Source organism: Poecilia reticulata, linkage group LG17 (genome assembly GCF_000633615.1).
Source record: "Poecilia reticulata strain Guanapo linkage group LG17, Guppy_female_1.0+MT, whole genome shotgun sequence".
Classification (NCBI taxonomy): Eukaryota; Metazoa; Chordata; class Actinopteri; order Cyprinodontiformes; family Poeciliidae; genus Poecilia; species Poecilia reticulata.
The window spans coordinates 5,959,032-5,974,318 of NC_024347.1; the positions used below are offsets into that span (position 1 = coordinate 5,959,032).

The following is a 15,287-nucleotide window of genomic DNA, read 5'->3' on the forward strand; positions in this document are numbered from 1 at the left end:
GGGTTTTCCCTGACTGGGGAAGAGAATAAAACCTGTTGAATGTGACAGGTAGCCAGTCAGAAAGTGCGGTGACATAAGAACAGAGGGGAAACCTAAACAGCTGACATGTCGCGCAACTGAGAGTCCGGTGGATATCGGAGATGATATGTGGAAATGTTTATTACATGTAAAGGTCATTATTATATATGTTTATTTTGTTTATTCAGTTAAAAATGTTAACTATGAAAAAACATAATCACCTCCAAATCATAGTGCTTCAAATAGAGCGGCTGCTCCCGTCATCTTTTTTCCACCGCCTTTTCTTTTTGTTACGTCTTTTATCTCTTAAAATGACTCCACAAACTATCACTATTGCTTCTACATCGTCATCCGTGTTTGGTTATTCTAAATTCCTGCTATGTTGTGGGGTTTTACTGGATTATCCTCTGGAATCGGGATGTACGTGACTGGAATAAGTTCGTGTTGCTCCTGCCTTGGACACACAAACGGATCGAACCTGTTGTACTTTTATCAGCTCTGTGGTCACAGAGGTTTGGAGAATCGGCAGACAATTCTTAAATCTTGCCGTCTAAACCAGACTTAAAACTCACAAGCTCTACTCATCTCCTCTCGACCACTGCCCAAACGCTCTCTCACTCTGGTCGCTAAGGTAACGTTTACATATCCCTCCAAAATAAGATACAGATGCACAACAAAAACAAAAATTTTAACTCACGATAATGACTAACGGGAGCCCAGAGTTTGGGAGTGATGAGAGACAATGACACACGAAGTGTTGCTTATATGCACAACCTGCTTTTCTCTATGTGGCAAAGCAGTTTGAAGCTTCATTGCCTCATTAGCAGCCAGTTGCCGCAAGTTACGCAGAGCGGGCTTGTAATGTGGGACTCCAGGATAAATCCATTCTCCTGTCTCTTCTCTGGGCCTTCCCCCTTTGCAAAGAAACTTTCCAAAGACACCTGACCTGTTTCTTACTAATTTTGCTGCTTGTGGGCTCAATGTTGGTGCGCAAGTAACCGAGAGAATACGGTTAAGGGATTTTCAAAATAAAAGATCCTCCAGACTCAAATAATACATAAAACGGAAATATTTAATTATTTCTTGCACGACCCGGTACCAATCGGTCCACGGACCAATACCAGTCCGCGGCACGGGGGTTGGGGACCACTGCTATAGAATGTTACGACCCCAATATTAAACGCAGGAAAATGTGAAAGATGCACATCTCTTCAAGGCACCATAAGTCACTCTGCTGTTAAGGTTCAGCTGATGTGTGTTTTACCTGGACGTAGGTAGCAGCTGGTGTGTGGACCTCCAGGCGCGCTGCCTTCTCTCTGCCCCGGTCCCTGTAGAACCCGTCCAGAACCAGGTTGCGGATGCTCAGCCACTTGCTGGCCGTCAGCTCCGAGGTGAGCTGCAGGGTGTGGCGGTTTGGCCGGCTCAGCCTGTAGGCGGCGTAGATGTTCAGTCCAGGTGTGTCCATGCTGAACGTGCCTGGATGGCAACACAGAGGTGATGGTCAGTGGGTCGGACGCAGGTGCTTAGTTGTTCCCCACATCCAAATACACACGATGGCATCACACCTTCCCATTTCTTATGTAGGGAGTTTTCGGGGGGGCTCTTGCAGTGTAACCCCACCACCAGAGGCATCAGGTTGTTGTAGTTGATTTTTAGGTGAGTGCTGCTCTCAGAGCCGTGCTGCAGCAGGCGAGAGTGCATCAGCTGAGTCCTGTAGTTCAAATTCTTCTCAGGCACCTGGAGGTTAAACTGGAAAGGAAAGAACAGGTCACCTTTTGGAACACAATTTATTTAAAAAAAAACAACTGTAACTAAAATAAGGAGTATTTACCTCCAATGTGTAACTGGTGTGGTTTTGTGTGGACTGGTTTCTGAAGGACTGACTGAGGAGCAGCATGTGTTTGTTGTTGATCTCATCCCAGTGTTTGCCGTAGCTCAGGTCCAGGACGGATTTGATGTGGCTGGGGCTTTCTTCATGCTTCATGTGGATCTGTTCACAGACTTCTGGATCACTTCTCATTGTAACACATTTCTATCAGAATGACTCAAGAATGATAAGGTTTAGCTTGTCAGCATGACTCCTCTATTAATCCTGTAACAACGTTTTTACCAGCGTTGCTTTGAGAAGTAGCTCAAATAGTGAGTTCAGTTGATTCACAGTTCCACCAGGTGTTTGCTATTTGCTGATGGCTAGTCTGAAGGAGCTGATTGGGGCATTGTGGGGGAGGGCTGCTCAGTGAGGCAGAAGCTTGGAAACTTGGAAACTGTGACTCGAAGGTGGAGCCAGGTCCACCCAGGCATTTTACTCAGCTGAAAGGTTGGTTGCCACAAGAGATTAAAGGATTTTGTAAACATACATGAAAGAATCAAACCAACACTTCAGGTATGTTTTTGAGGAAAGACATTATAACAGGATCTGAAGCTCAAAAATGTAGCTTTTACCCAATACTGCTCCTTTAAAAAGTCATGTACATATATATGTTAAAAAAAGATTTAGTTACATTAAGACTTGCTCAGGGTGCCAATAATTTTGCCATCAGTTTATTTTAAACAATTAGTTGGTATTTTCTCATTTCCAGTGTTACATGATGCTGTTGCCATAAAAGTTACATTCATCTTAAGCTTCTTGCACATCTTTCACCAGATGTGTCGCTGTGTGTTCAGGGTCACCTTGTGGTTGATGGGTTCCGTGTTAGTGCAGTAGAATTCATGATCAGCTCTCATGATGTACGTCAGGTTGGAGTCCCTCCCTCTCCTCAGTCTCTGGGATGTGTAGCACTCCTGATGCAGATTCCTGGAGTCCCCTGTGAGGACGTAGAAAACACACATTATAGAAAACTAACCATAATGACAATTATTACATATTGTTCCATAATTGTGGAGCAGGTGTCTGAAAAGGTCTGGACCATAAATGTATTATTTTTGTTAGTTTTCTTTCTTTTTAAATCCTCGACTTGTTATACAGTGGTTGGCACACTTTTGCTAATCCGCTAATATGCCAAAAGCGTAGCTAGTTTTTCATTTAGCACTTTTGTGTTTTTCCTAATGACAAGAACATTTAGCGCACTTAGCTTCCCCTGAATTTATTTTTCCAGATATATTCTGAAATGCTAATTTACTTGGCTGTTTTCTAAACCTTCAGTTGACATCTGTGTTGAAGTTTTGTTTTTGTTTTTATTGACTCTCAGGACTTCTTCCGTTAGCTAGAGGTTTCTGCTCATGCTCTTATTTTGACGTGTGCAAAATCTATTTTGTAGTCCTTTTCTCTCTCTTTACATTCTCCACCAGTGATGCAGTGCAACAAATGACATTTATTCTGTACACATAATGCATCACTGTAGAGCACAGTCAGTAGTTGTATTGTAAACAATTTAAAATCCACTGAATGTTTTGTTTATTTTACTTTCACAGGAGTTCTGGCCAATAGGTAGCAACCTAAAAGTTACATGATTAAACTGCCCTATGTATTTTCTGACCAAATAGCAATTAGCCAAAAATACTCAACAAATATAAAAGTAAATTTATGAGTGAAAGGTCCAAAAAGAATCACAACTATATGTTCTCAATAACAAATTTAGCCCATGTATCAGGTTGAATTTAGCATGTTAGCATTAGTTTGGCTAAATGTTGTTAACCTAATGTTGTAGCATTAGCAGAGCTAATGTTTATGATTAGCGCTTACAACTACCCGAAATAACCCTTTAGCTAGCAGTGCCCACCACCACATATTTATTTTTCATAGATTTTACATATTAAATAGTTTCTAATGCAAATCAAAATAAATTTTCACAACATACTCTACATGTAAACTGAAACCCTCATTTCAAGATGGGGGCTTGCTGCTAACACTGCGGTGGTCATAATCTGTTCTCACCTCTCAGCCCATATTTGACCCTAAGGATGGAGCTCCACAGCGCCCCCTTCTGTTCCATCAGTCCCAGCATCCTGCTGCCCACCAGTCCAGGTAAGAAAAGCTCCGCCTCCACAGAGTACTGGCTGCTGCTGCTGCTTAGGTCCTGCCGCCGCTCCAGAGCCACTAAACAACCAACACACAGCTGCTAGTTCTGTGGCATCTGTAAAAGCAGACGGATGTTTTCAGGGCCTGAAAGCAGTAGAGTGTCACCTGAGAGCGAAGCCGTCTCTCTGAACACGTTCTTCAGAGTAGCGGAGAGGCTGCTCTTCCTGCCCAATCCACGGGTAATATTAGCAGACAAAATCACGGGGCGTTGATCGGCGGCCATCTTAGCTTCCAGGTGGTAGCGCGTTCTCTGCTCAGACTGAAGGCTAGTGCTGTCCACCAAACCCTTCAGAGACAAGAAAAAAGGCTACGTTTAATCAATTCTCAACAAATATACCTCCAAACTTTTTATATAATACTTACCATGATATAAAAATGGACATTGTCAATTATAAGCTCAAGCTTCCCAGATTTTATATTCCTCTCTTGATCAAACTGTCCTAAAGAAAGATAGAAAGAACAAGTCTTAAGAGGCTAGATATCTGAGACACCCCCAAGTCCGTTTCATGCTTCCTCTGGATCTGACCCTGTAAGACGATGGTTTTCTGTGGGTGTTTGATTCTCAGCAGCACTCTGTGGGAGCTGAAGGCCAGGTCCAGAGACATGTCCCTGGGAATGGAGGACTGGGGCGTGGCAAGTAGGAGATGGATGGAAGCCTCTCTGGGTAGCCAGGTCCCCCTCTAGGTTAAAACAGGACAGACAATGAATAAAGTAGCTCTTTTATGGCATAACTAAGGGTGTCCATTACAGTGCATGAAGACGATCCATCAACATTACAACTGTGTTTCACAGTTTGACACATTGCAACCACAAAGTAAACAACAGTGTAACTTGCTAAATGCATATATTAAACCTACTTTTGATTTGGCATAAATTTCTTTTTTCAATAATGTTTTATATTTGGTCTAACGTAATATTTCAATTTCAAACATCATGTTTTTGTGAACTATATGTGGAAAATCATAATAATTGACAGAAACAAAGGCTTTCAAACTGTTTCAGTCAGTGACAAAGTTCCTAAAATAAACGAGCTCTTCAATAATATCCTAACTTATTGAACGGGTCAGTAGTAACAGTGTATGCATACCTTGTAATGTAATGAGTAAGCAGCCTCCAGCAGATAGTAGTGGAGGCCTCTGTCCAGCTTCAGCAGCCGGAGCGACAGATGGGCCGGTCCAGTTGGGAACAGAGCGACACCAGAGGGAAGTGAAGGGTATGACACGTTGGAGCACAGCTGCCAGCCAATCAGTTTAGACCCTGCAGGACACCAGAGTTCACTTACAAAACACTACGTTAGAAAAGAATAGGAGAATATTGGAAAATACATAAAAAAATGCTACTTTTATATGAGTGTGGTCAATACGAAGTAAATATATTGTTTAGGTTTAGTTTAGCTGTGGAATAGTGAGAGAGACAGCAACTTTCTGATTTAAACCGTTTATGAAGTCTATTTTGATTCAGCTGCTTCCATTTTTTTTATTCATTTCTTTTTTTTTAAAATCAATTTAATAATTCTCCTTGCATGATATAACTTATATAATGAAATGACAATAGAGTTATATGATTGGTTCATTAACAGATGGATAGACTTATAAATATTGGAACGGATTTAGCGAAAAAAAAATTCAGTTTGTATTTTCAAACTTCGATTTGAAAATACAAGTTTTCTTGCATTTAAAATACAAGTTTTGGACTTCTCTGCTGCCTTCTCTCTATGTTTTTTTGCCCCATTGATAGAAAATGTGTGTATCGAGTCAGAACTAACCCGGTGTCTCTTTAGTAGAGAAGGTAACACTGATGGTTCATTTAGGATCATTTTAGCAAAATAGCAGAGAAAGCAGAGAAAGTAAAGCCATGACTACAAACTCACAGCTTTTCGGCGTGCAGGTGGTCTTCTGGATCCGACTCTTTGGTCCCTTCATCTCCTCCCTGTGGTCTCCGCTGAGCTGAAACACTCTGGAGCTGGACAGCACAGTGGTTGCATGTCGATTTTCAGAAACAAAACAGCCGATGTAGCTGTGACGCTAACTTTATTAGTGCTACAACAAGTGCCACCTTTAAATTTTAAATTATTTACCAATATATTTGTGTAAGCAATGAAAATAAAAACTGTTCTACTCTAGAGTTTAAAATGATAGGGCTCTCATTTTAGATTTCTCGGAGGTCTAGTAGCCTCTTTTGCATCACAGTTAGACAATAACCACACAACCACAAACCCACCATTAAGGTTCACTTTGTCCTCTCACGTCATGCAAGGTGGTCGGCCATAATCATGGCTGTGAGCATTCAGACAATGCAGTTGGGATTGTGGAATCAAAGGGGCGTGGCTTAAAACTCAGAGCCTGCTGGGAATTTTCTCTTGGCTAAGCTCTGTGTCACCATCCTCAAATACGCTGTTCAAATACATTTAGTGCTTCCTACAGACGTCACATGTGCAAGTGGAGGGCAAAAAATGGCTGGCCAACAAAGACTACCATTGGTTTTAGCCGTCAGCATCACTCGCTAAATATTAAATGTACGTGTGATACATGAAGGAAAAAGCAACGCAGTGCTTTGCTATCAATTGTAAACACTATGAGCACTAGACATCAAGGTCAGGAAAAAGTTTTAATACAACAAAAAGTGGTGATGGAGAGGGGAGTGGGTTAGTTATGCTGGCTTGACTTTGACAATCTTAACATGTTGAATCCTGATGCACTAGTGGAGCTGGTGACAGTCTGTTGCTATGTCAACAGGTCTGTGAGAAAAAAGAAGAATACAAGAGGTTTTGAGTTCTACAATGTGATTTCTGCTTTATTTTTCCTTTTGCTGTTTCGCACTGCACTAAATTAAAAGTAGCTACATCTCCAGGTTTCTTTTTCGTAATGGAATCATTCTACCACAGCAGTCATCTGCCATCCTCAGCGTACAACTGAGACAACCGGTTCCATGATCCCATAATGGAACTTTACAGTGCATTAAAAGGCCATTATGGGCCTTTTAGTGCAGTTTGTTGTTAGTTTTATTTCTACTCCCAAGGAAGACGGGGAACACTATATTTTTGGATCCATTTCAATTTCCTATTTTGTGTTGTTGGGACTTTCCAGCTGATCCAAGGGAATAACGGACATTCGTAGATCATAAAACAAAAAATGTTCTAAAAGGAGCTAGAGCTTACATGGAACACGTCGGGTCATCAAGCAATATCTTATGAAGGGTGTATGCTGCAAGTCACACTGGTAGTACTGCCCACATCTCTGTGTCCAAGCTAACATTCCAGATCTATCTTTCAAATCTTTTCTTAATGATGCTTGTGATGCTGCTATCCCAACAGATTACTCAATAGAAGAAAGCTGACGCCACAGTAGAGGCACAGATTATCTAATTACAAAGAGACGGTCAGTGTGTTTCATACAGAGGCATGTTTTTATTTCTGTTATTTCATTAAGTGTGTTTTTACAACACAAACAAGCATGGCGAGAGTTGTGACATCTTGACACATCTCCACTGATTCAGGCTCCCTAGCCAGCAGGGGGCCCCAAATCTGCATGTTCAGCTCATGTCAGGATAGTTCAAGTCTCCTGTCTTTATCTAAAGCCATCTCATATATTTGCTACATGTTTCACATACTTGAAAAACAAATAGTACGATTTAAATAAAACAAACTGCAAAGATTCCCTGTGACTGTTTTTTGTTCTTTTACCATTGTGAGGCCAATATTTGGTCATTAGTGTTTGGTCGTATTATTGGACTACAATGTCATACATGAGGTGGCATAGCGAGCCGCCGTTAGCAAGAAAAGTAAACCGGACACATGGCATCTAAAGAAATTTAGTGGCCTGGAAAAACAGAAGGAAAATTAAACAGAGGAAGAAAAGTGATCAAAGAATTAAGGTGATTATTGGTGATGTGGGCTGGATAAGTGGAGGAATAACGTCTTATTTTGTTACGTTTTTTTGTTCAGCTAACTAGCCTCGCAAAATTATTATTTAGCTGGCTAGACTGAAATGTTTGCTTCATTAATATGTCACATCTGTTGCCATGGGAATGACTCACAGGACTTGTTTATTCAGATTCTAGCAGGAAATTTTTATAAACACTCAAAATCTCTTTTTATTGATGTATAGAGCATTATTGTATTCCTTTTATTATAGCATAATAAAAGGAAAACTAAAAGGAAATCAGATGCCATTTAAATTTCCATTTAAATGGCTAGGAATCTCATCAATGTAGTTTGATGCACCAGTTGTCTAACTGTATTTAAATCATCCAAACCTAAATTACTATTTTCTAAGTATCTGCCACTGACAGCTTGGTGTCAGATGTCACAGCAGGACTTCAAATGTCTTGTTGTCTCTGCTTAAGTGTGTTTGGGTTGTTTTTCTGCCAAAAGGGGGACCAACTCAAAATTAAATGAATAATAGTGTGGCACAGTGTTCATTTAGTCAAGGAAGCATTTTGGTCATAGTTTTAATTTACTTCTTTTTCCAGAATAAAAACAAGATCAACACTAAATAAAACCTCATGACAAAAACTGAATTTCTGCCATGCGTTTTGAAGAAACCAGACCGCAGTGGAGAGAAAACATCCAATCAGATGTGGTTTTAAATAAACACTTTGACTTACACATACGACTTAAGATTTATTTATTTTTTTAACTTTATTGACAAAAGCAAACCCAAATAAAGTTGGCTCAAATAACAAAAGCTAACCTACAAAGGTATTAAACGCCAACGCTTACCTGAGAGAGATAACGTCCATGAAGTTCTGCGGTGTGTTCAGGGTGACTCGGACTTCCCGGCCCTCTTGCAACTGGAAGCTCCCATCCAAGCTGGGGGAGCTCCTGAGCTCGGCGAGCCATTCAACCGCGGCCTGACCTGGAGCACCGTCCACCCCCATCCTGGCTGACAAGCCCACATAAGCACTGGGAACAAAGACACCAGTTACACACTGCTAATAGACTAACCATGTGGCCGCTGTTAAGACTGTAAACTCGGCACTACTTGGGACGGACGTATCCATTCAGGGAGAAGTGAGAAGTGTCCCTGTAGTTAACGCTGCCTTTTAGGTGCAGTGAAAGGAGAGAGGTCATATTGATGCCCAGGTTGATGGGGACGCCAGACAGGGAGGGCAATCGCAGCTCCTCAGCCATCAGCACACCCCTGTGGCTCAGATGAACCTCATGACCCTGCAGGACAAAGCAGAAGGAAGGAAACACGGTGGGGGTGATGGGCTGCAAACAGACCTAGGAGTATCAGTATCAGTATCAGTCGTCTTCGACTGAAATAGTTTTACTGACAATTCAATCAGCTTGTGGGCACTGCCGCCATTGGTCGACTGAGTTTACAGAAAATTAAGTTGAGTAAAGTCAGAAGTAAAAGAGGAAAGAATTTTCAGAATCCTTTTGCATCTTTGTTTACTTCAAATCTGTCCTCTATGGCAAGGGTCTCCATAAATTATAATCTAAAGAGGCGGGTTTTTTTTCTCCAACTCCAGTTAAATAAAACTCGATGAGTCATAAATATTACATGACATGGAAAAAAAGGCAATATTAAAAAAAAAGAGTATAGGAATTTTGCCATTTTCAAATGAAACACAAAAATATTTCTATTTCTAAGTTTTAAATTAAGGAAGAACATAAAACTTTTGCTAAAAGAGGATGACTGCGTTTTTCTTTGATAGGATGCAAATATGAGTGGAAAATGATGCAGAAAAAGTAAATTTACTAACATAATGGCAAGAAAAATAGATGTAAACAAATATTACTGGTACAGTCTATGTCATTTTGTTGTGCAAAAGCTGCTAAAAACACCTTTTGTAATACATATTAAAAAATTAAAATAAACAATAGTTTGTTGTTTATCATGTTTAGTCAAAGATTTTAGGAGCCATTACAGAAGGTCCAGTTACTCTGTAGAGGCAAGTAATAATATGAATTTATATCTTTGCAATAAACAGACAAATATTGAGTTTTGTTATTTGAAAATATACCAATTAAGATTGAATAGTCAAATATCATAATTAGGATATGCAATTTATGCAAAGATAATGTCTCACTAGTTACTATATGTTAAATTTTAATGGGTTGCATCTTCTTCCAACTGTTTCCATCCAAGTGTTATTAGCGTTGACACAATGATCGGCCTTTATAAAAGAGCTTACGTTTGTATTGGTATTAAGTTTTTGTTTTTATTTACTTTTTATCTCCATTTCATCTGGAAAAAATTAAGATTTTTGATGAAAGCTATAACAAAAAATGTTAATTTTCATCCCTATAAGCTGGATGTTACCTTGAGCAGTTTGGCAGCCAGCCCAGCAAGGCTGAGGGAACCCAGATGGATTTGGTCACGGACGTCGTCACATGTGAACACACTGAGCTCGTTCCCAAAGATCTTCACAGAAACCCGACACCTCGGTGTTTCCTCGTCTGCTTTCCTTCTTCCAAACAACTGCAAACACATAAAAAACAACAACAACAAAAACAAACGCATCAAAAACATGCAGACATTTGATCAATTTCTTAGTTAGAAATGCTTAATACTTTTATTGGAAGTTGACTAAATTTGGAACATGAATATGATCTGCTTGGTGGCCATTGTAAGACTCAGACATAAATTTACAACCCCACAATTGACCAGTGTGTCCATGTTGCCCTGCAATGAACTGGCAACCTGTCCAGGATGAACCACACCTCTCTCCCAGTCACCACTGGAGATGAGAAACAGTACCCAGGACCCAACCCGACCCGACAAGGATGACTGGGTATAGACGATGGTTGGCTGGATGTTTCTTTAGCTCATTGTTAAACTCTTCTTAATTCCTAAATAGAATACTGAATTAATGCACATACAGAATGTTTCAATGATTTTTTTTGGCAGTGTGTCTGTTAAAACAAACTGCTAAAGGAATTTTTGCCTCTGCCTGTCTGGGCACCGCTGGTCGGCCAAACCAGCCTTCATCTTGGCGGATGAATTAACTCCAGACTCTAACACAGGGGTTCCCCCATGACCGGCTCCTTTCAGATCCTTCCACACTGTTTCTGCTGGATTGAGGTCAGGATGTTGGTCTTTGACTTGGCCATTACACAACATTAACTTTATTCTTCTCCGGCCATTCTTTGGTTGAATGACTTGTAATGCTTAGGGTCATTGTTGTGCTGCCTGACCCCTTTTCTCTTGAGATGAACGTCAGACAGATGTCCTGACGGTTTCTCTTTACCATTCTCTGGAGTGATGCAAAATGTATCGTTCCTTTACAACCATGAACATCCTGCAGCAGAACAGGCCTGTGATGCTGGCACCACAATATTTACACTACGTAATTAAGAGAATGGAGATATTTTTATTCTTTTTTAAAGACAACTCCTTGTTATTTTAACAAAAATATGTATATCAGTTCATTTCATCTGTTCTCAAAGCAGGCTTTTTAACTGAGAGAGCAACATCTCATGCAACCTGTCATCCACACAAATCTTGTTAATGTTTTACAAAAAGTAGAGGGAATGTGTGATCAGGGGCGCTGCCAGTAATCTTGGGCTCCCTGACAAAAAATTTTATTGGGCCCCCCCAACTCCCTCCCTCGCAGCTGCTGTTACAATTTTTTGAGTCTATATTTGACCTATAAAAAGCGTCACAATTTTAAAGGCTTTCATCTGCCTTGCTTTGTTTGGTTCAATACTGATAAGTACAATATTTACTGCTCATGAATTTAACATCCAACAGTCCACATCCAGTATGCAAGTAGGTTGCTTAAATTTGTTCTATTAGTTTTAGATTACTGAAATGTCTCTCCCCGTGAGCAACAGTAAAAAGCAACGTGCAACTACACATAAAGCAATCCAGACTTCTAAAAATGCTATGTAGTTGCATTTTATTCAAGCTGCAGTACATAACTTTAATAAAAAATATAGAGCTTCTTAGAGGGTTAGAGCTTCTGTTCACTCACTCATCTGTTAAGTGGTAAAGGCACAGGGAACAAGTTAAATATATGAATATGTTGGGGTTTTTTTTCCTTAATTCATTAAATGCTAGTGAAAATTAGGCAAACAGTAGCTAAGCTAATTATGCTAAATGGTTGATAATCTCACACAGTCTTACCTACCTCTCTTGGAGAAAAACTGGGTTATAAATTAAGACTCTTGCCTTTTTCTCTCTCTCCCTCTCTTTATTTTGTTTTTGAAAACCTGATTTTATAACTTTTCTTAGCAGCATAGTAACTGCCACAGTCGCCGCTGTATTCAGCTGCAGCTTCTACTGACAGTAGCTGCATACACCACTGTTAAGCGCTCCAAGCAGGAACGAACCATTTAACGCAGATAGGGGGTTCAGGGCAAAAACGCATGTGTGTGTTTTGGTCTGGAAGGGGCAACATTACATTTTTACTGCTAAAAACAATCTTTGGAAATACAATATGATTAATTTTGTATTTGACAGCATTTGACCCCGATTTTTTTATTTTATGTCTATGAACAAAATATAAATAATTTAATTGTGGAGGGCCCCTTGCTGGTCAGGGCCCTCCACAATTATCACTTTTCACCCCTTTATCGCTCCACTGTGTGTGATGGAACTCTTAAGGCAGATTGAGGATGGTGCACTGCTGTGTGTATGACTTAGACATTTTGTTGTTTTTTTTTGTTTTGTTTCCGTCACATTGGAGGTTTTCATGAACGGCCTATTTAAAGGCGTTTTGCACAGCTGGTTGACAGGGGAGATTCAAGGATTTCTCAAACATGCATAAAGGAATCAAAGCGGGATTTCAGATATGTTTTTGATTAGAGAATAATATTATAACATGATGTAAAGCTAAAAAGGGTAAATTTTACGTAATACTGACCTTTTAAGGTCAAGCCCAATTGGATCCAAACCTTTAGCAAGCCTCTAAAAAACATTATTTACTTTCTTACTTTAAGTTCATGAGGTTTTTGTCAGACATTTTCTTCATGATTTTCTTTATTTTATTTTTAGTCAACAGTGCTTCCAGTCTCTTTTCTTTGTTATCAATGTTGAGTTATGAACGTTGACCTTAACTGTGACGAGGGACGATTGTAATGCTTTAGATGTCCTGGGTTATTTTGTTTTCTCTGGCTGAATCCATGATGCCTAATTTTGGAAGATCGACCTCTCCATGGGAGGTTCTTCACTGTTCCATGTTTTCTCCATTTATAGATATTAGATCGCACTTCATTTGCTGGAGACCCGAAGTCTTATCAATGCTTTTTAACCTTCTCCAGACTGGCAGGTGTTGATGACTTTGTTTCTTTTCTGTTTTAGAATTTCTTTGCACTGGGCCCTGATCTCCTAGCCTACTTCATGTTGTCAGATGGGTTCTATTTGAGTGATTTCTGTGCTCTAACGGTCTGGCACTAGTCAGGCCTGGGTGTACCCTTTGAGACTGGACCAAAAACTTTTTTTTTTAAATTACATTTACTTTTTAATTTAACATCAAAAACATTTTTCCATATAGAGTCAGGTCGGTTTTGATAGCTTTTTCCATTTATAAATGAAATCATCACAAAACTTGTTGTCAGATGTTATAAGTGGCTGAATAGTTTGGGACACCAAGTGGATCTGTTGCTGTAGGGATCTGGTGCTGCTTGAAAAGCCTCCTCGGCTCCCTGCAGAGTCTGCTATCTAAACGTCAGGACTTATCAGCTCTGTTTCCTACCACAGCCCTGGCCTGGCTCAGATAGCCGTCGGTGTCGGACAAACAGGTTTCTTTCTCTCTTCCGTTTCCGTCATCTGCTCTTCTTCTCCTCCTCCTGGTCTCTTGTTTTCCACTTTTAGCAGTTGGCTCGCCCTCCGTCTTCTGACCAAAGGCGCTCCTCAGAAGTGGCTCAAAGTTCTCCACATGTACGTCCACCTGAAGGAAGAAAGAAAACATGGCCCACTCAATATCACGTTTACTTTATCGCTACATTTTTTTAATAATCTGCTGCTTGTGAAACTTGCCTCCAGAAGGTTGTGTGCTCTGCCATGCAGATACATCGTCAGGTTGGCCGAGATTGATCTGGGCAGAAAGGACTTTGGAGAGAAAATCAGGGTTGTTTCTAGATTCTTTATCCCAAAACCTGAAATGGAGAAGAAACAAGCATTGCAACGTTAATAGCACATGCTAATTTTTAAGACTTTTTTTTTTTTAAACCATTTTTTAGTATCACAAAATATACAAACAATGACCATGCTAAGAGTAAGAATTCAGAAAAGCTTTATACTTTATTTAAAGCAGGAAAGTCATTTTTAAACATTGTTTTCTGACTAAGCCTTTTGTTAAAAGGAAAAGTCCAATCCTATACACTGAGAAATCAGACAAATGGAGTCTTGACAAAAGTTCAGTCTGGAAGACTCTAGTCGCACCTGCCTCATCAATCAGCGCCTCCCTCTCTGCAACCTGGACCTATCAAGCCTCGTTTGGGCTCCAGTTCAAAGGGACCTTCACCCATTGCCTCCTCTGCTCACCAGTTGCAATCAACCCACCTCCGCCCCATCTCCACCTTCTGCTCCCGGCTCTCAGGCCTCATCCTCCTCCGACTGCCGCCACCAGTACAGGCCCCGGGGGTCTACATTCCTATGCTGCATCAGGAATGTTCATCGAGCTTATCGAAGTCCAGCTCGACGTCCCCTACCGGGGCCTGAACGCCAAAGGACTTTGTTTATTTCTATGTTCATTTTGTCATTAAACTCTTTTAATTGCTTTCTTTCTCCGTCTGAGTCTCTCCAGATTGAAATGCTAAATGGTTTAAACAGAAATGTTAATGGAAACCTTGCAATATGGATGTGAGGTCCTGAGAAGTATAGAAAAGAATAGAGTAAGCACTCTTACTTCTGCAAAAATTCTTCTACACAGGAAAAGTGGGCTGGTTTGTGGAACTTAGTGAGGCCAGATTTTTCTCTTTAGTTACCAAAAATCTTGTTCAAACTCTTTCCACCCCTTTAATTTGAAACAACTGCATTTCTGCACGACCTGAGGGTTCAGTGAGAATATCCACCTCAATGGAAGGAGCAACCCAAGGCTGAGGGAAAAGGATGAAACGTTTCATGCCATGTAGTGGCACAGATGGCTCCAGCCTAGTCAGTATCAGTGTTGGTTGTGTGGTAGCAAAATGTTCCTCTGTTTAGAAAACGTGTTATTTCACCAAACGTTTTACTTTTGTGCCTCACATGTCTGCATCATTTGCTGACATTCATGGATAGTATATGAAGAATTTCTCTCTATAACAAGGTTTTATAATAAACTCACAATATGTGGAAAGTGAGACTTTAAGCTACTTCCA

The 15,287-nt window shown here is 40.3% G+C and overlaps 1 protein-coding gene across 4 annotated transcripts in view; it reads right to left on the bottom strand.

Moving 5' to 3' along the window:
- LOC103479198 (uncharacterized) overlaps nt 1-15,287 on the bottom strand; it is a 45,135-nt gene that overhangs the window by 20,000 nt on the left and 9,848 nt on the right. For all 4 annotated transcript variants that reach the window (XM_017309791.1, XM_017309790.1, XM_017309792.1 and 1 more), the window contains exons 15-29: nt 13,966-14,084; nt 13,682-13,876; nt 10,306-10,464; nt 9,019-9,203; nt 8,757-8,939; nt 5,907-5,998; nt 5,124-5,293; nt 4,563-4,716; nt 4,400-4,476; nt 4,142-4,322; nt 3,893-4,054; nt 2,689-2,822; nt 1,850-2,008; nt 1,584-1,767; nt 1,283-1,494 (exon numbers count right to left, since the gene is read on the bottom strand). In XM_017309791.1, coding sequence (XP_017165280.1) covers nt 1,283-1,494; nt 1,584-1,767; nt 1,850-2,008; nt 2,689-2,822; nt 3,893-4,054; nt 4,142-4,322; nt 4,400-4,476; nt 4,563-4,716; nt 5,124-5,293; nt 5,907-5,998; nt 8,757-8,939; nt 9,019-9,203; nt 10,306-10,464; nt 13,682-13,876; nt 13,966-14,084 — 2,366 coding nt within the window. The remainder of the gene's footprint in view (nt 1-1,282; nt 1,495-1,583; nt 1,768-1,849; nt 2,009-2,688; nt 2,823-3,892; nt 4,055-4,141; nt 4,323-4,399; nt 4,477-4,562; nt 4,717-5,123; nt 5,294-5,906; nt 5,999-8,756; nt 8,940-9,018; nt 9,204-10,305; nt 10,465-13,681; nt 13,877-13,965; nt 14,085-15,287) is intronic.